This window comes from Brassica rapa, chromosome A04 (genome assembly GCF_000309985.2).
Source record: "Brassica rapa cultivar Chiifu-401-42 chromosome A04, CAAS_Brap_v3.01, whole genome shotgun sequence".
Classification (NCBI taxonomy): Eukaryota; Viridiplantae; Streptophyta; class Magnoliopsida; order Brassicales; family Brassicaceae; genus Brassica; species Brassica rapa.
The window spans coordinates 17,311,272-17,329,122 of NC_024798.2; the positions used below are offsets into that span (position 1 = coordinate 17,311,272).

At 37.5% G+C, this 17,851-nt stretch overlaps 6 protein-coding genes across 7 annotated transcripts; 5 read left to right on the forward strand and 1 right to left on the reverse strand.

Moving 5' to 3' along the window:
• Positions 1-283: 283 nt before the first annotated feature.
• Positions 284-2,102, reverse strand: LOC103865225 (cytochrome b5). Its single transcript, XM_009143022.3, has 3 exons — positions 1,859-2,102; positions 882-948; positions 284-791 (listed from the first exon to the last, which is right to left on the reverse strand). Exons 1-3 carry the CDS (start codon positions 1,943-1,945, stop codon positions 541-543), a joined length of 405 nt encoding a protein of 134 aa, XP_009141270.1. The 5' UTR covers positions 1,946-2,102; the 3' UTR covers positions 284-540.
• A 715-nt stretch (positions 2,103-2,817) lies between these two features.
• LOC103865226 (26S proteasome non-ATPase regulatory subunit 1 homolog A) lies at positions 2,818-7,747 on the forward strand. Its single transcript, XM_009143023.3, has 13 exons — positions 2,818-3,083; positions 3,470-3,539; positions 3,698-3,803; positions 3,969-4,077; positions 4,154-4,322; positions 4,479-4,963; positions 5,073-5,208; positions 5,307-5,555; positions 5,648-5,868; positions 5,958-6,216; positions 6,324-6,556; positions 6,640-7,144; positions 7,222-7,747. Exons 1-13 carry the CDS (start codon positions 2,938-2,940, stop codon positions 7,546-7,548), a joined length of 3,015 nt encoding a protein of 1,004 aa, XP_009141271.2. The 5' UTR covers positions 2,818-2,937; the 3' UTR covers positions 7,549-7,747.
• Positions 7,748-7,982: 235 nt separating this feature from the next.
• On the forward strand, positions 7,983-10,792 carry LOC103865227 (probable xyloglucan galactosyltransferase GT13). Its single transcript, XM_009143024.2, has one exon. It carries the CDS (start codon positions 9,066-9,068, stop codon positions 10,488-10,490), a length of 1,425 nt encoding a protein of 474 aa, XP_009141272.1. The 5' UTR covers positions 7,983-9,065; the 3' UTR covers positions 10,491-10,792.
• A 291-nt stretch (positions 10,793-11,083) lies between these two features.
• LOC103865228 (UV radiation resistance-associated gene protein) lies at positions 11,084-13,922 on the forward strand. 2 transcript variants are annotated; one of them, XM_009143025.3, is made up of 6 exons: positions 11,084-11,523; positions 12,009-12,215; positions 12,478-12,658; positions 12,852-12,991; positions 13,076-13,303; positions 13,402-13,922. In XM_009143025.3, the coding sequence occupies exons 1-6, from the start codon at positions 11,332-11,334 to the stop codon at positions 13,516-13,518; spliced, it is 1,065 nt and encodes a 354-aa protein (XP_009141273.1). In that variant the 5' UTR covers positions 11,084-11,331; the 3' UTR covers positions 13,519-13,922. The 2 variants fall into 2 exon arrangements, with proteins under 2 accessions (XP_009141273.1, XP_009141274.1); XM_009143026.3 differs by having other exon boundaries at positions 12,855-12,991.
• A 34-nt stretch (positions 13,923-13,956) lies between these two features.
• LOC103865229 (small ubiquitin-related modifier 5) lies at positions 13,957-15,083 on the forward strand. Its single transcript, XM_009143027.3, has 3 exons — positions 13,957-14,310; positions 14,583-14,732; positions 14,832-15,083. The coding sequence occupies exons 1-3, from the start codon at positions 14,212-14,214 to the stop codon at positions 14,886-14,888; spliced, it is 306 nt and encodes a 101-aa protein (XP_009141275.1). The 5' UTR covers positions 13,957-14,211; the 3' UTR covers positions 14,889-15,083.
• A 280-nt stretch (positions 15,084-15,363) lies between these two features.
• Positions 15,364-17,640, forward strand: LOC108871645. Its single transcript, XM_033290446.1, has one exon. The coding sequence runs from the start codon at positions 16,010-16,012 to the stop codon at positions 16,235-16,237; it is 228 nt and encodes a 75-aa protein (XP_033146337.1). The 5' UTR covers positions 15,364-16,009; the 3' UTR covers positions 16,238-17,640.
• Positions 17,641-17,851: the final 211 nt, after the last annotated feature.

The window sequence follows — 17,851 nt, forward strand, 5'->3', positions numbered from 1 at the left end:
TAGTGTCTCGACACGACGTCGTTGAAACCGTCGCCAAACCTACCGCAGAAACCAAACCAACCTACTGCAGAAACCAAACTAGATGTCTTTTTAAATAAAATTTATTGCTGTCCAAGTTTAACAAGAATCAAACTTTGTGTCTGCGGTTGTGAGCTCAAGTGACTAACTTCCACACTCTATGAAGTATCTGCCAAAAACTCTAAACTGTAGCTAGAGAGCTTCTTGGTTAGTATCTCCTTTTGACATTGCGAGATAAGAAAGTGTTATAATATTCAAAATTTATCACTCAAAAGTCATAAAACTTTGCTTTCACACTATGAATTATATTTAGATTAATATAAGCTGCATTTCTGCAAGACTGCTTGTTTAAATGCAACTTCAACACAACACGTAAGAAACAAATGCAAAACACGTTCACACAACAACATATGAGAACAGAGAGACAGGAACAAAGGGAGAGACTTAGAGATTTGTCTTCTCAAAAGACTTAAATCTCTAACTCTCTATATATGGTAGATACGGTGGTCAGTAAAAAGAAGACTATCCTGACTTGGTGTAGATACGAATCCCAACTGCCAAACCGAGAATGGCAATGGGCACTAGGAACTGGAGGATCTTGATAATGAACTCAGAGGTCTTGTCTTGGTTATAGTGAGGCTGTTTAGGAGGTGTGTATTTGGTTTTCTTTGGGATTGTTGTGGGATCAATCTCTCCAACGTAGTATTGTTCCATCATCTCTCTCGCGCTCTCGCTATGCCCCACGTCCTCAAAATCATCCGTTGCATCCTTACCTTTAAAAGGAAAGGAATCAACATCAAAATGCTATGTATATCGATCAACACTTAAGTGATTTTTGATGGTTGTGTGTTTATTATACAGACCTGTTGAAGACAAGAGAACTTCATCTCCACCTGGATGGTCTTCAAGGAACTTGGTTACATTGTACACCTGCGATGTTTGCAAACGTTTGAACTACGATATGAGAAATGGAAGTGAGCCAGCTAAACGTTGAAGATTTCTTTTTAAAACAAGAAGTTTGAAACACGAGAAGACATACAAGAACATTGCCATACTTATGATGCAAGAGACTATGGAGAAACAGAGAAGAAAGTTCATAAGGTTCTTGCTCCTTTTTGATGAAACAAGATTAAAACTGCTTGGCTATGTGTCTGGATGCATACAAACTAGAATGAACAAACAGAGCAACACTCCAAACAAAATACTCCACTTGAATCTATGCTTAGAGAGAGATCTGAGGTGTTCTGAACTTGATAAAGGATTTGTTCATGAATCATGTACATAGCAACAAGCTTCTTGCCCCCAAGTAAACTCCCAAAAAGAAAAAATAACCCAAGTGGCAAAAATAAGAGAACAACACACCAAAATGTTTAATGTTTCTAATTTTCTTGTAGATGTGACTGAAGCAGATGATCTAAGCACTTCAAGCCAATCAATGAAATAAACAGGAAACAATTTGTCAATATGAAAGGAGACTACAAGTTAATCACATAGCCAAAATGATCCATCTTCAGGACCAATTACTCATAGCCACGTGACAGCTAATCAGTAATCACTCCAAACAGAGATGTAAGAAGAGCTACTTCCAGATTTGTCCATCTTCAGTTCAAAATCAGATAAATAGATCAAAAGAGCTGAATCCTAAGCATAAGTTTGATGATTACAACTTTTACCACTTTACCCATCTAAAGATTTGATCCAATGAAGTAAAAAGATAATCTTTTAAAATCTTAATCTCATGCAATCATCACGACGGCCACTCAAAAAGGAGGTTTCAACTTTCAAGCATGAGATCCTAAGTTTAATAAGAGCTGAGAATAAGGAGAAAGAAGAAAGAAACCTTTGCATTGATGACAATCCAACAGTCATGAGCGTGATTGTGCTCTGAAACTTCTGAAAGAGTGAAGATCTTCGCTTCCTCCCCCATTGTTTTTTTGCTTCTTCACTAACAATAATAATCCCCACCAAAACCTGACACTGAAGATTTAAAGCTACAAACTTTATATGAAAGAAACCGAGAGGAAAGAGTTGTTGAGAGATGGGAACATTTAAGACATCTGGTTTAGTTTTGTTCGGTTTGTAAGAGAATCGAAACCGGTCTAGTTAAATAAAATTGTGAATTTGTCCTCAAAATACAAATACTGTGTCACTAAATAGCATCTCTCCAGTACATTTTTATATTTGATTCTAAAAGTTATTCTAGGTGTCATTTTCTATAAATCACATATATTTTTGTTTTAAAATAAAAAAAACTGTTACTTTTTAATATTTTCGATATTTATTATTAAAATAGACAAATATTATTTGAAGATCACAGATTAAAATAAAATTTATTTGATTTTAGGTTTTTATATTTTCAAGAAAAACAAAACATATGATTTTACTTTCTATGTATGTTTAGTTAATTAGGCCTAGTTTAATTGTTACGATTGACATATAGGTGTTTAACTAAACACCAATGTTGAACCGATTGGTTCATTGGTTTGGTACAGTTGCTATTCCCGGTTCGGTAGGTGGGGTAGGTGGGAAGTGCAAATGTTGCGGTTGTGCTCCACTTTCGCCGTCTTCAATTCAAGATCGGTAGGTGAAATGACGTGCAATTTGGCAAATTAATCTAAAATTAAACTTGGACAGACCAATCAATTTAGAAAAAGTATTAGACGCATTTCGTAAATATTAAACTATAAAGGACCTACAACATAAATTTAAAAGTATAAATGACCAAAAGTGTAATTAACTTAAACTTTCGGGAAAGTTTCTTAATTATCTGACTTGTTGGGTAAGTCGAAAATATTCGATTAAGTCCCTTTTCTCTTTCTCCAACTCAAACACTTCGGATCCAGCTGAGATTCAAGACGAGTCCTCTCTTGTTCGCGTTCTTTTTAGGGTTTTTCGATTTGGATTAGTGTTTCTTCGTCAATGGCGGCTGTTATGGTTAGTTCAGCGGGAGGGTTACTGGCAATGCTCAACGAGCCTCAGCCTTCGTTGAAGCATCATGCGCTCTCGCATCTCAACAACTTGGTCGATCGGTTCTGGCCCGAGATCTCCACTAGCGTCCCAATCATGTAACTTTTCTTGATTTGAGAATTAGGGTTTTTTGTTTCCCACTTGATCTGGTTTTGGTTTCTGGAGAATTGGAGAGAAAGGTTGTGGATTTGGGTTAGTTGAGCTCGATTTGTGAATGGGTCTTCTTGATTTGGGTTTATTAAGCTCATATTTAGGAAGATTAAATGGTTAGGTTAAGGTAAAGATTGTGTTTTTATTTGATCTGATTAGCTTTAGCAAGGTTCTGTAGTGATTATTGTGTAATTGAGTTCTAACTTGTTTGCTAGTGGTATAGTTGTAGAGTCTGTGCTGGCAGAGGGAGTAGTTATTTTTGAGACTATTAGTTGTTAGATCTCTACTGTGATTTTTTTTACACCGCTTGACTAATGGGAGTTTCTGTGTGCAGTGAGAGTTTATATGAAGATGAAGAGTTCGATATGCATCAAAGACAGCTGGCTGCTTTGTTGGTGTCTAAGGTACGATCTGGCGTTTGTTTACTTAAGTGGTGTCTGGTTACAGATGATATTTGCCATATAAATGTCAGTGGAAGGATTTGTAATTGTTTCACTGAACGCATGATGGCTGTTTTTCCCCTCGGTAATTTTCTCTTGCTGATGATTGAGTCTTATCTCAGGTTTTCTACTACTTGGGCGAGCTTAATGATTCGTTGTCCTATGCCCTTGGAGCCGGACCCCAGTTTGATGTTTCTGAAGATACTGATTATGTTCATACGCTTCTAGGTGAGGATTGAGAAGCTTTTTTTTTTCTGTGCTTACTCTTTTTCTTTGTGGTTCTCTTAGTATAGTCTCTAGCTAGGGTACTGTTGACTGCAATATGTATGTAAGACAAGAACATATCAAAGTTGGATGAATGTTGCTCACTCAATGCTTCTGTTATGTTTTCAGCCAAAGCTATAGATGAATATGCCAGTCTCAGATCAAAGGCAGTCGAGTCAAATGATATGGTGGACATTGATCCCAGGCTTGAGGCCATTGTTGAAAGAATGCTTGAAAAGTATGTATGCCTACACATCTATTTCTCTGATCATCTTAATGCCTCAGTAATTCTTACGTATTTTTTTCTTCTGCAGATGCATCACTGATGGGAAGTATCAACAGGCCATGGGCATTGCGATAGAATGCCGGAGATTGGATAAGTTGGAGGAAGCTATCGTAAAGAGCGATAATGTTCAGGGGACTTTAGCATATTGCATCAATGTTTCTCATTCCTTTGTTAACCGCAGAGAGTATAGACATGAGGTAAGATAAGACTAATGGTTTCAGACTCAGAAAGTAGGTGTTCTGATACTATTGATAGAGTAGAACAGTGTGGTTCCGCTCTCATGCTTATTTTTGTCTAGCGTGTTTTAGTTTACTCGTATAGAAAGGTGATGACATCCTCGTCTATTCTTTCAGGTGCTTACTTTACTTGTTAAAGTCTACCAGCAGCTGCCTTCTCCTGATTATCTGAGCATTTGTCAATGCCTCATGTTTTTGGATGAACCACAAGGTGTTGCAAGCATATTGGAGAAGCTTCTTCGCTCAGAGAGCAAGGACGATGCTTTATTAGCGTTGCAAATTGCATTTGATCTTGTAGAGAACGAGCACCAGGCCTTTCTCTTGAGTGTTAGGGACCGCCTCCCTGCTCCCAAAACACGCATTGTAGAAACAGTTCAGACCGTTGAAATTACTGATGCTCCAGCTGAGAATCCCTCGGGGGATGTTCAGATGGCGGATGGAGCTCCAGCTCCAACTCCAACTCCAGCTCCAGCTCCAACCATTGTGCACGAGACCGATCCAGTTGACGCTACATATGCTGAAAGGCTAACCAAGATTAAGGGAATTTTATCCGGGGAGACATCTATTCAGCTGACTCTTCAGTTTCTTTACAGCCACAACAAGTAAGTTACTGTTGAAGTTTGAATGTCTTAACACGAGATATTTTTTCTTGTAAAGTCGTTTATCTCAGGAAGTAATCATTTGCTTCGTTGATATATTGTCTTCCTGTAGGTCGGACCTGCTGATACTGAAGACAATCAAACAGTCTGTTGAGATGCGGAACAGTGTTTGCCACAGTGCTACAATATATGCTAACGCCATCATGCATGCTGGAACTACAGTGGACACTTTTCTCAGAGAGAATTTGGTAAATTTTGACTCCCACTATAATATTGTTCAAGGTTGATTGTGTGGGTTTAGTGTTTTTAACTCTATTCTCATTTTTATTCATCTCTTAATTGACAGGATTGGCTAAGCAGGGCCACCAATTGGGCTAAGTTTAGTGCTACGGCGGGATTAGGTGTTATTCACAGAGGTCACCTTCAACAGGGTAGGTCATTGATGGCTCCATACCTGCCTCAGGGAGGAGCAGGTGGTGGTGGAAGTCCTTATTCGGAAGGAGGAGCTTTGTACGCCCTCGGCCTCATTCATGCAAACCATGGGGAGGGCATCAAACAGTTTCTTCGTGACAGCTTACGCAGTACCAATGTTGAGGTGATTATTTGATATCTTACTTGATATAGTCACTCTCAGTTCTCTGTCAGTCTCTTTGCTTAGAGAGTATGTATTGCGCAATGTGGATGCAGGTCATTCAACATGGAGCTTGCTTAGGTCTTGGGTTGTCAGCACTTGGGACAGCTGATGAAGAGATATATGATGATGTCAAAAGCGTGCTCTATACTGACAGCGCGGTTGCTGGTGAAGCTGCTGGCATCAGCATGGGTTTGTTGTTGGTTGGAACTGCGACTGAAAAGGCAAGTGAGATGCTCGCTTATGCTCATGAGACACAGCACGAGAAGATTATAAGGTAATGTTAAAGGGCCTTTTTGGTGATGAGGGTCCAACATATCTTGATTTAGCATTTCACTAATCAGCATTGTGGTATGCTTCTTTTAGGGGATTGGCTCTAGGCATAGCTCTTACGGTATACGGCAGGGAAGAAGGAGCCGACACTTTGATTGAGCAGATGACGAGAGATCAAGATCCTATCATCCGTTACGGTGGCATGTACGCACTGGCATTGGCTTACAGTGGAACAGCAAACAACAAGGCAATCCGCCAGTTGCTTCACTTTGCTGTATCTGATGTTAGTGATGATGTTAGAAGGACTGCCGTTCTGGCACTTGGATTTGTCTTGTACTCTGATCCAGAGCAGGTCAGTTTCAGCTGCTCCATTGTTACCATTAACTTCTGTTTCTTTAGTGTTTGCTTATCCTCTTTAATGGATTTCACTGATTGTCTTTTTTTTTGTCTTTACTGTAGACTCCCCGTATTGTATCTTTACTTTCTGAGTCGTACAACCCACATGTTCGCTACGGAGCGGCACTTGCAGTCGGTATTTCATGTGCAGGCACTGGCCTCAGCGAAGCAATATCCTTGTTGGAGCCGCTTACATCAGATGTGGTTGACTTTGTTCGTCAAGGTGCTTTGATTGCAATGGCCATGGTGATGGTCCAAATCAGCGAAGCAAGCGATTCTCGTGTTGGAAAATTCAGGTTAGTACATATCCATTTCTCTTCATCATCGGGAGGTAGAGAATATTATTCGTAGACTTGAGTTTTTGTATATGTTTTTGTAGGCGCCAACTTGAGAAGATCATACTCGACAAGCACGAAGACACAATGAGCAAGATGGGAGCGATTCTGGCCTCTGGTATCCTCGATGCAGGTGGTAGGAACGTTACTATAAGATTACTCTCTAAGACCAAACATGACAAAGTCACTGCTGTTATTGGCCTCGCTGTCTTCAGCCAGTTTTGGTACTGGTACCCTCTGATCTACTTCATTAGCTTGGCCTTCTCACCAACGGCTTTCATCGGATTGAACTACGACCTTAAGGTCCCAAAGTTTGAGTTCATGTCACATGCAAAACCGTCTTTGTTTGAGTACCCAAAGCCCACCACAGTGCCTACAGCCAATACAGCTGCCAAACTTCCAACTGCTGTTCTCTCGACCTCGGTTAAAGCCAAAGCTAGGGCTAAGAAAGATGCAGAGCAGAAAGCTAATGCTGAAAAAGCATCTGGTGCTGAAAAGCCTGTCAGTGAGAGTGGATCCGGAAAAGATAAGGAAGGAGACTCTATGCAGGTAATGTTCTAGGCTCTTATTGTGATTGATTGCCTGATCTGGTTACTTCTTTTCTTACAATCAAATTTTACTGTCAGGTTGATAGCACAGCAACGGTGGAGAAGAAAGCTGCGGAGCCAGAGGCAGCGTTTGAGATTCTAGTAAACCCAGCTAGAGTAGTCCCGGCTCAAGAGAAATACATAAAGTTACTTGAAGACAGCAGATACGTACCAGTGAAGCTAGCTCCATCGGGTTTTGTTCTTCTCAAGGACTTGCGTGAACACGAGCCAGAGGTTCTCTCTCTCACCGATGCACCAACTTCAACAGCTTCTCCTGCAGCTGCGGCTACACAAGGAACTACAGCCTCGGCTATGGCTGTAGATGATGAGCCACAACCTCCACAGGCCTTCGAATACGCTACCTGATTTTAGTTTCTTTTAAAATTAGTGGGAATTTGTTGTTGGTTCTTGTTTGAAATGCAAACGCTGAGGAAAGAGACGCAGAATCTTTGAACTTTTGGTACTTCTTGTCATTTGAAATTGGAATCAAGTTCAACTGCTATCTTGTGGTCGTTTCGTGTAATGATATTTTGAACTTAAGTTTTTGTGTCATTTTGTTTTCATATGGCTCAGTCAAATATCTAACTTCTACAACACTGTTAACTGAATATTATTGGAACAGTCTCTTCTTAAAGCGTTTAATTCATGTAGTAATATAAATCAATTATATAACTATATATTTTATAAAAAAATAAACCGCTAACAAAATGATAAATAACTCCAAAGTTTCTTGATTTTTGTAATGTTTTTCCATCAAGAAATTATTTTGTTCTTTCTTTGAATTGTTTCTCTTTCTGATACGAGTACAGTGGCAGGAGAAGAAGAAGTGCAGGAAGAAGAAGAAGAAGCTATCATTGAACCAAACCGACGCACATTGAACCGGAGGAAGATTTCTAACTGGAAGTATTTGAATTATTAATTATTTGAGCTATTGTCTAATTTCTTGTTTATTGTTGATAAGAAGAGACTTGATCTCCTTGTGTTGAGGAACCAACTCTTCCACTTTTCCATTTCCATGTTAGTGGGAGTTATGACTCCATCTAGGTTGTTTACGTTTTCTATTTAAACAAATAAAAAAAAAGACAAAAAGGTATGTCAATCCTACCAACAAAACATTGCGTCTTTTACGTTTAACTCTTGAAGCTATATCTGGGACCATCACTTTCTCTAGTAAATAACCGGTAAATGTGTGTAAGAACTGGCATTCATAAATTAATGAAATAACATAAATATAATATAGTAAAAGATGGAATATATTCATTCTTCATCAAATTTATTTTGTCTATTTGTTTATGGAATTGATGGAATGACTATTTCATTCCATTTAAATTAAATGGTAAAAAATATTTTAGAATTGATGGAATAAGTTATTTCATTCTAAATATTGATAATGTCACCAATAATAATAATTATGTTTTAATGTGTTAGTTATCTAGTGTTTAGGTCTTTCTTTATTGGTATTATTTTATTTGTCAAAGATATTAAAACATTTGAGTTTGGAATGATTGTATCAATATAAGCTTGACGTGTTTCATTAGATAATATCACTAACCATATCTATATAAAATTCTCTAAAATATTAGGACCAGTGGACCATGTCATTTTATATTCTGACACATCATACATGTGGTGTAATGCAAAAAAAAAAAAAAAGCATATGAAACCATTTTAATTGATCTTTTCCCCATTCGTTATTCATAAAATTAACTTATCTAAGTTGTATCCCTTCTATTTAAAACTAGTTGATGCACAGAGAAAACAAATTAAAGATTCATATGTCCACCAAGTGGAAGAACATTCTTTTTATTTTTCTCTACAACAACTCAACGTTTGTATCTTATTTCACGAAATAGACTTTTGTTTCTCCATCATCAAGTAAGATAATGAAGAAATTCAATTCAAGAAAGAGAAAGGTTGTGAGGAAACAATCTCCAAATCTTTTGATATACATCTTACCAACACTTGTGTTCTGTGTACTCTTTGTCCCTCACATCAATCAAACCGTAACCTATCTCTTTCCTTCCGACCAAGAAACCCTAAATCTCACTCTAAAGATTAAACAAGGAGAAACAGATACTTGCACTGGAAGATATGTCTATATCCACAATCTCCCCAGTAGATTCAATGATGATCTGATCGAGAGTTGTGAATCATATGCCGGGTTACGCAATAAGTGTAAGTACCTGGTTAACTCTGGCTTCGGTCCACCGATCTTGGAGGATGATCATAACCACACAACTAGAGTATTAACCACCGAGACTGGTTCTTGGCACTCAACCAATCAGTTCATGCTTGAGGTTATCTTCAGAGAGAAGATGAGACACTATGAGTGTTTGACCAACGATTCCTCCCTTTCTTCTGCGGTCTTCGTCCCGTTCTACGCTGGATTCGACGTGAGACGCTTTTGGGTATACAACGTGAAGCTTAGAGATCAACTCGGTGAAGATCTAGCTCAATGGCTTAGGGAGAGACCTGAGTGGAAGAAAATGTACGGACAAGATCACTTCTTTGTCACGGGACGGGTTGGTCGGGATTTCAGAAGGGTGCCTGATCTAGATTCAGACTGGGGGAACAATCTGATGCGCTTGCCTGAATTTGAGAACATGACTATGTTATCTATCGAGACAAATTCTTGTAGCAACGAGTTTGCGGTTCCTTATCCAACTTACTTCCATCCAAAGACCAGAACCGAGGTTGAGACATGGCAAATGCAAGTGGGAACGGTTCAGAGACGATACTTGTTCTCGTTCGTTGGAGCTCCAAGGCCGGAGATGGAGGAATCTATAAGAGGAGAGGTTATAAAACAGTGCCTTGCATCACAAGAAAGATGCATGTTTCTTAACTGTGACACACCAAGTAAAGATTGTGGTAACCCGGTTAAGGTAGTGGAAGTGTTTCAAGATTCAATTTTCTGTTTACAACCATCAGGAGATACACCTACAAGGAGATCAACGTTTGATTCGGTTTTAGCCGGTTGTATACCGGTTTTCTTTAGCCTCGATTCGGTTCAGTACAAGTGGCATTTCCCGGTTGATCATACCAAATATTCGGTTTACATTTCGGAAGAAGATGTGAGAGATGGTAAGGTTAGTATAGAGAAGATATTGAGTATGATTAGTGAAGAAGAGATTTTGAGTATGAGGAATGAGGTTGAGAAGATCATACCGAAGATTATCTATGCTAAACCGGGGGCTCTTGGACCGGAGAAGATTGAAGATGCGTTTGAAATTGCGGTGAGTAGGATTCTTGAGAGAGTGTCATCATTATTCAAGAATCAAGATAATGACCAAAATCTAGGAATGACATGAATGGTTCATAATAATATATATATATTTTTAAATGCCTTTTGCTACTAAAATAAAAATCTTCATTCAAAAGAATAATATAATTTCCTTACAATTAATATACATAAATGGTTCACAAGAGTGATAAAATCTCTCTTTCTTCTTTTTCAAAATTTTCTTATTTATTACATATAATAATAATTATATTGTTATTTTTTAATAGAGATCTTTATTTTTTAAAAAAATATAGAGATATACATTAGAAATGATCTAAATCGAATTGTAAATTTGCTCTAAATGGAATTCTAAATTAAGATAGATAGTTGCAACATGACTCTTTCCACTTCCTGAGTTGCATGATTGAGATATCCAAATTTGATTAGACAATAAGAACACGATAACCGCTCGAAATCGAAATAACCGGTAGGAAAAGTATTGGTTTGGCACAAACAACTTTTGGTTAAAAGAAGAATCATGCTTTTCAGTTAAATCGTGGATCCAACGGTCCGTAACTGGTCTTTACCAAATACCCGCCCGTAAAGATCCGACCCGGTAGATTCTCTCTCTCTCTCTCTCTCTCTCTCTCTCTCTCTCTCGCCTAACTTCAAAAAAAAAAAAAATCTGCGAAAACTGAAAAGAAAAATTCAGAGAACGAATCAAGCCTGAGAAGCTTCTTCAGCCTGCATAATTTGATCTCTCATTCGTTTTGCCTTCGTAAATTGAACCAATCATCGCCGATTGATTCAGTTCTCTCATCCGATTCCGATCAGTGTAATTAGGGATTTGTGATTATTCTAATCCGATCCATCGTGGTGATGAAATTCGAAGACTTGATTCCGTTGCGTAGCTTCCGAGACAATTGTTGATGGAAAGAGAAACGGAGCCAAGCTCTTCGACAAAGCTGAGAAGAGGCGATCGAGAAGAAGAAGATGTGAAGGTTATCGAGTGGGAAGAATTCGACAATGAGCTCACTCGGTTATGGAGTCTTTCCTCTGCTCTGAAGTTAGCCACAGAGAAGAAGCTAACCTTACAGCCAAAACTCGAGTCTCTCATTCAGGTTTCTTTCTCTTACCCATGTGTTGTCCTTTTTGAGCTTGTCTGGTTTTGATTTGAAAGCATCAGTGTTTGGCATTGTATTAAGGAGTGTTGATGAATCTTAGCTAGAAACTCATTCAAAGCTATGACCTTTTTGTTGTTGAGTGTTATTGTTTTCGATGCATTGCTTAGTTACCGTTTGAGACTTTCACTGTAAGAGGTTTATTGTGAGGACCGGAGCTACTGGCCTTATGTTGTCTGGTCTGAAAGCATTAATCTTTATTTAGTGGCATTGTCTTAAAGCTATTTTAATGAGGACCAGTTGTGTGGTTATTACACCGAAGCTATGGTCTTTTGTTGTGTAGTCGTATTGTTTTTGATGCATTAATTGGTTAGCGTTCGAGGCTTTATTGTGATGCATCTTGCTTTTATTATCTCTTACGTTGTCTACTCGATGAGCTTTAATTGATTAGCCCGCGGATTAGCGGGCGGCTAAATTTCGGGCAGGTTAGTGCTGAATCATTGAGACGTACTAATGAGCTTGAAGAGATGCGTCAGAGGCTGGAAGCAAAGAAATTGATGGTTGACAAGACGTCAGTTACTTGCAAAGTTACTGAGCAGGATGTTAAAAAGAAAGAGGATGATCTCAGTGCAGAGGTTAGGTCTTTGCTTGTAGGCGGCACAACCCTTTCCATCGCTAAAACCAAATTGCAGGTAATAATCATTTTCTTAGAGAGGCAAATGCATCATATTGGACTATGGTGTTTGGCTATTTGTGTGTGGTGTGTCTATTTTCGTTTTTCAGCTTAAGTTTTCTTCATTCAACTGTCTCGTTGTTCTATTATGAGTAAATGATTTGATGACAGTTGTCTCAAGAAAGCAAACTGGTTTTCTGATATAGGTTCTCCTTGCTTTGATCAATTGGTGAATGGTTGAATCGTAGATGATTTATCTAAGCTTCCTTTTTCTGTTGCAGGAGTCAAACTGCCAACTAGAAGGAGAGAGTGGTTATTCTCATCTAAAGACTGTAACGAATAAGCTTAGGAAGAGGCAGCAGTATATGGTATCTCAAGTTTCATTTATCTACCCTTTGAAGATCGAGGCTGGACCTTCTCAAGACCAAGAACTGGAATCATTTCCAGGTGGCAGTAGATTAGGTCAGTTGTGTAATTTCACTCTTAAAAGGTTATAAGAAGTAGGCAAATAGATTTTGATGAGAACGAGATCAACTCCTTTACATCTTCCAATGCATGCCTTTTTGCCTCTTGTTGTCGTTAGTGTTTGAAAAGAAGTTTCTTTATTGCAGCATCTGACCTTCTTCACTTGTTTATATCTTATCTTTGGCTTTAGTAGGGACTAAGCCTGTGAGTCAAGGATCCGTGAGAATTTTGGGGTTGCCTTTTAGTATGGCCCCATTTACAAAGATGAGCTTCTTCACTGACAAGAAAGAAGTTCAAAAGTCGGCAACTGCCCTAGGCTATGTTGCTCATGTATGTTCGGTTCTCTTTCCTCAGCTATTTATCTATGCATTAAAACTTGAAAGTACTAAAGGCTTCCTTGCTTGGATTTTGCAGGCCGTGTCTCTGTTAGCTCCTTACTTGGGAGTGCCTATTCGTTATCCTTTGCGCCTAGGTGGTTCCAAAACATATATTCGGGACTATGCGCCTTACATTGAGCCTTCAGCCTCTGATATGTCTCCAGTTTCCACACTTTCCGAAAATGCTAAATTTGTAGAGTTCCCTCTGTTTCTGGATGGTCAAGATACAACTCGAGCTGCTTATGCTGTCTTCTTATTAAACAAGGTTAGTTAAAAGAAAGTTCTGTAGTTTTTTGTTCCTCTTGGTTATTCTTGAAAGCTCATTTACTTCTCCCTTCAACTAACCATAGTATCACATCACAGAACATCGAGCAACTCTTGAACTTTGTTGGAGAAAGTAGTCTAGGACCACGTCAGGTTCTAGCTAACCTCAAGGAGCTGATCAGGATCATCCAGTCGCCAGATTTTATATATTCTTGATGATGATGATGACCACAAAATAAGGATGATGATCGGATATTCAACACTGTTAGTCTCCTCTTGTAGATGGATCCATTCCTTCTCAGATCTCACACAGATTCAGTGTCTCTTACATCTTCTCAAGACAACACTTTGTGGAAGTTAAAAAAGGTCAGATTATTTATTCGTTAGAGAAGGTTTAGACATGGACATTCACTTTAGGATGAGACTCCTCTCTCTAGGTGTGATGCTATTGAAGACTTGAAGTGGAGAATAAACGAAAGCTTAGTCTAGTTTCTTATAAGTTCTAACAGATGTATCTCATTTTTGTTTTGTTTTTCCCCCTTTTTGTATCATTTGAAATATGTTTGAATTTGTACTTTTATGAGCATTTTTCATGTGACTCGTACAAGTTTCAACGCACTGTTGAATGTTGGGATGTGTAACAATGCATGATGTTGATGACTCAAAGGCAACAACAAAACACAAGACCAAGGGTAAAAAGGGAAAAGTAAAAAAGAGAGAATGGTGGACCAATAGTAAACTTGTGCGAGGATCGTCCTTTAATGCTCAAAAGCTCTCTTTAACTTTCCTCAGCATCTCACTTTTCTTTTTACGCTGCTCTCTCTCTCTAAAAACCAAGAAACCTCTAAATTAGAGTACAGAGATAAGGTTTGTTCACTCTTTTAGTTCACTTTTAGTGTTGACACAACAATGGTGAGTTCCTCAACGACGATCTCTGCTTCTACTGCATCAAAGTCTCGATCTCTTACTCCCCAAAGGAAGATTACCCTCAAGGTCAAGACCCAACAGGTCTCTTTCTCTCTGCATCTTCTCAAGATAGCTGCCCTGAGATTTTAGTGTTCGGTGTTCTCTTTCCTTAAATAGAAACTTCTCTTATGCTCTTGCTCCTGCTCGATCTGGCTAACTTTCCTTAAACAGAAGAATATCACCTTCTATGCTTTTTTGAAGTTAAAAGAATAGTGGTTACAACATTTTGTTTTAAAAAATTCTTGATATTATTTAGAAACTCTATTATTTATAACAAGAACTAAATTGAAACTCTCACATGTGTTTTAAACAAGGATGGAAGAGAGGATGTTTATAAGATTGGTTATAATGCACATATGAAGAAACTGATGGATGCATGCTGCACCAAGAGAAACTTTGAGAAAGACACTGTCAGATTCATCTTCGGTCGTAAAGAGCTCAAGCCACGACAAACTCCTGCTCAGGTTCCTTTTTTAAATTTAAAATTTCACCCTCCCCTACCCATTTTTAATCCTTGTAATTTTTGCGGATTCAAGGTTAATTAATATAATTGTTTATCACAGCTGATGATGGAAGAAGGAGATATCATTGATCTTGTCACCGAACAAGGTGGTGGCTAATCTCGCCGGAACAAGGAAGATATTTTTAGGCCTTTTTTAGTTTAAAAGACTTTTTAAACTATTAAACAATTTCATTATTAGACTTGTAATTTCTGGTTTGTAGTTGCTGTTGCATCTTATTATCTGAAACGTTGTTGTCCGGTTGATTTTAGTTCGTATTGTCGAGGAAATTAATAACAGTCAGTTTTCTCTATCTCTCGGTAGTTGTGGTTTGAATAATTAAATTTTCAGAACAGGAATATTGATACCCGAACAAATCTCTGTCTCTTTATCGTACAGCTTTAACTTTGACTTCTTACGTTTACATTCATGTGGATTTTTTTTTTTGGTCAAATACATTCATGTGGATTATGTGATTAGTTTTGTTTGAAAACATATATAAGTTACACAAACTATGATCTTTGTTACTACTCGAGAAATTTCAACATTTCTTTAACCGGTGTACCAAGTTTCTGGTTAAATTGGTGAAAATGTAGAACACAAAAACGAGTTGAAGAAACATATTACTAATGAACAAAATCCTCTCAAACGGCTGTTTTTGTTATAATTCACTTAAATTAGATGCATTCTTTTGTGTAGTAAGAATAATTACTTTGTGAATTGACTGACACCAAATTTTAAAGATATCTAGTGTCTACTTTCAGTAGAGATGTCAAAATATGTTAAATTTGTGAGTAAATTTAACCATCAACCAATCGGAACCCTTAATTCTAGTGAGTTGAAAATTTGGATATTAACAGAAGCTTTATAATTTTACTATCATGTGATTTTAGCAAATAAACTTCCATACATGATACATCCTGTTCTGTATTCATAACCAGAAAGACCTATTGTGAATCTAACGTCCACATATATCTTTACGAATGCACTATTTAAACTAATAACAATAATCTTTTTTTTGTTAAAACTAACAAACAGTAGCTATAATTGTAAAAACTAAGTTCTTGCTAAAATTACGTAACTAAGGAACCCTCTTAAACTATTAACTTTATTTAGCGTACAAAATCAACCATTATATAAAGCACCAACAGAAACTTCGAAATCTACAAAAAAGAAGAAGCAAGTGAATAAACAAAACTAAGTGAAAACCCATTTAGGTCACTTCTTCTTCTTAAAGATTCATGGCGACGTTGAAGACGATCTCGGTTTTGTATCTCGTTCTATCAATTATTCTAGTTTTCGAGGGGATTGCGATAAGCACGGAGGATGTTTCATCCCAAGAAAATAGCTCGGAGAATGTTATAAGCTATGATGCTATGCGTGCGAATCATGCATGGGGATGCTCTCCCAAGTACCCTCAGTTTTGTAATAAAACTCAGGCAAATCCATATACGAATCCGAAAGTTTGAAATTATTAAAGATTAATGGAATACTCCAAGATAGAAATCAACGAAGAGATTACTGGAGGAGGGGGAGGGGGATGGGTTATGTTTTCTTTTATATAAATTCAAATTTTCTTACCGCACTACCTCTGTTTCATATTAAGTGTTATTTTGTCATTTTTTTCTTGTTACAAAAAGAGAGTCATTTTAGAAATTCAATGCAACTTTCAGCTTAAAATTAATTATAAATGCATTGATTTTATAAATAATTTTATTTATCTCAAATACTATAGGTTGAATATGTGTAATTAATAAGAACTTTAATGCATTTCAATCATTTTCTTAATGTGTAAAAAATATCAAAATGACATTTATTATGAAACGGAGGGAGTATTTAATATTCCTGTATTTTTAGTTTTATCATTCCATGAGAAAAATGAAAACAAATTGTAATTCGATTATCTTAAGATTACATTTATGGAAAAATATACTATTGATGAAAGCGATCAGTCATAGTAAATGTATATGGAATTACGTACACAACTGTATTTTATATGTTACTATTTGTTAACAACTTGTATTTATACATATTTAGATTCGAGTGATACATCCATGAATCATGATGTTAACACAAACTTATAAGTTATTAAGTTATATGTTTAAAAGGCGATAACCTAACCCGGAGGTGCTAGCTGCCTAGCTCTACTGGTAAAGTCTTTGCCACTTTTGAAAAACATAAATCTTTGAAGCCATCCAATGTACCTTGTTCCCGAGCTACTGGAAGAGATCTTCCTTCGAATGTCGTAGAAAGCCATCCTCAACTTCAAAACCCTCTCAAAACAATGGAGATCAATATTCGAGTCGAGGAGGCGTATCATATCATGAATGTTCAAACGAAGCAGATGATCATGGCAGTAGGACAGCGAAATCGAATCCCACAAGGATTCCAAGGAGACGAAGAGGTGGAAATGGTCTACTTACACTTTGATGTCGCCTCGCGACCGTCGCTGTCATGTGACGGTCTGGTCTGCATCCCCGTACCTGGATGGGTCAACGTTTTTAACCCTTCCACGGGAGAGTTTCGCAGATTCCCTTCCGGGCCATATCCAGTGATGCGCCGTTATGCTAATCATAGTAAGGTAAATCATATCGTAGTTTCTTTTTAGGTAAATAATAGCTTAGGTAAATCGTTTCGATGAGATTGAAATTGTTCCTACGGGATGGGATTTACTATATAAAAAGTTGAACAAATAGTTAAAAAAAAATCAGAAAAAGAAACAAACTTAGGTTAGACACGTAAATTAAGACCGAAGTCCGAAGCATGACCGGCCTAGCCTTATGACTTGGGTTTAGTTATTTAAGTCCAGAAACCTGGGATTTTAGGGGTAAATAAATCCATTTGGATTTTAGATGTTTTCGGATCAAACCTCAGGTTTCTTTTTGTGTATCGAACTTTAAAATTATTTCAACAAATAATTTTTTTACAAACCAGTCTTCGTTATGAGTTCTAAGTCTCTCACGGTTTCTTTTAATATCTTCTCTCTTTTTCTGTGAAACTTTTATCATTCATTGCCTAGAGTACTTTGTATGATGGGTTTTCACTAAGTTTCATAACGAGTTTGCAAAATATGAGCAAATAAA

Excerpts from the sequence above, each read along its gene's own strand:
- LOC103865225 (XM_009143022.3), bottom strand. The coding sequence starts at position 1,945 with ATGGGGGAGGAAGCGAAGATCTTCACTCTTTCAGAAGTTTCAGAGCAC. Across the intron at positions 949-1,858 it reads GGATTGTCATCAATGCAAAG|GTGTACAATGTAACCAAGTT; the intron begins GTTTCTTTCTTC and ends CAAACATCGCAG. Across the intron at positions 792-881 it reads AGTTCTCTTGTCTTCAACAG|GTAAGGATGCAACGGATGAT; the intron begins GTCTGTATAATA and ends TTCCTTTTAAAG.
- LOC103865226 (XM_009143023.3), top strand. The coding sequence starts at position 2,938 with ATGGCGGCTGTTATGGTTAGTTCAGCGGGAGGGTTACTGGCAATGCTC. Across the intron at positions 3,540-3,697 it reads CTGCTTTGTTGGTGTCTAAG|GTTTTCTACTACTTGGGCGA; the intron begins GTACGATCTGGC and ends GTCTTATCTCAG. Across the intron at positions 6,557-6,639 it reads TCTCGTGTTGGAAAATTCAG|GCGCCAACTTGAGAAGATCA; the intron begins GTTAGTACATAT and ends ATGTTTTTGTAG.
- LOC103865227 (XM_009143024.2), top strand. The coding sequence starts at position 9,066 with ATGAAGAAATTCAATTCAAGAAAGAGAAAGGTTGTGAGGAAACAATCT.
- LOC103865228 (XM_009143025.3), top strand. The coding sequence starts at position 11,332 with ATGGAAAGAGAAACGGAGCCAAGCTCTTCGACAAAGCTGAGAAGAGGC. Across the intron at positions 11,524-12,008 it reads AACTCGAGTCTCTCATTCAG|GTTAGTGCTGAATCATTGAG; the intron begins GTTTCTTTCTCT and ends AATTTCGGGCAG. Across the intron at positions 12,992-13,075 it reads CCCTAGGCTATGTTGCTCAT|GCCGTGTCTCTGTTAGCTCC; the intron begins GTATGTTCGGTT and ends TGGATTTTGCAG.
- LOC103865229 (XM_009143027.3), top strand. The coding sequence starts at position 14,212 with ATGGTGAGTTCCTCAACGACGATCTCTGCTTCTACTGCATCAAAGTCT. Across the intron at positions 14,311-14,582 it reads TCAAGGTCAAGACCCAACAG|GATGGAAGAGAGGATGTTTA; the intron begins GTCTCTTTCTCT and ends GTTTTAAACAAG. Across the intron at positions 14,733-14,831 it reads CACGACAAACTCCTGCTCAG|CTGATGATGGAAGAAGGAGA; the intron begins GTTCCTTTTTTA and ends TGTTTATCACAG.
- LOC108871645 (XM_033290446.1), top strand. The coding sequence starts at position 16,010 with ATGGCGACGTTGAAGACGATCTCGGTTTTGTATCTCGTTCTATCAATT.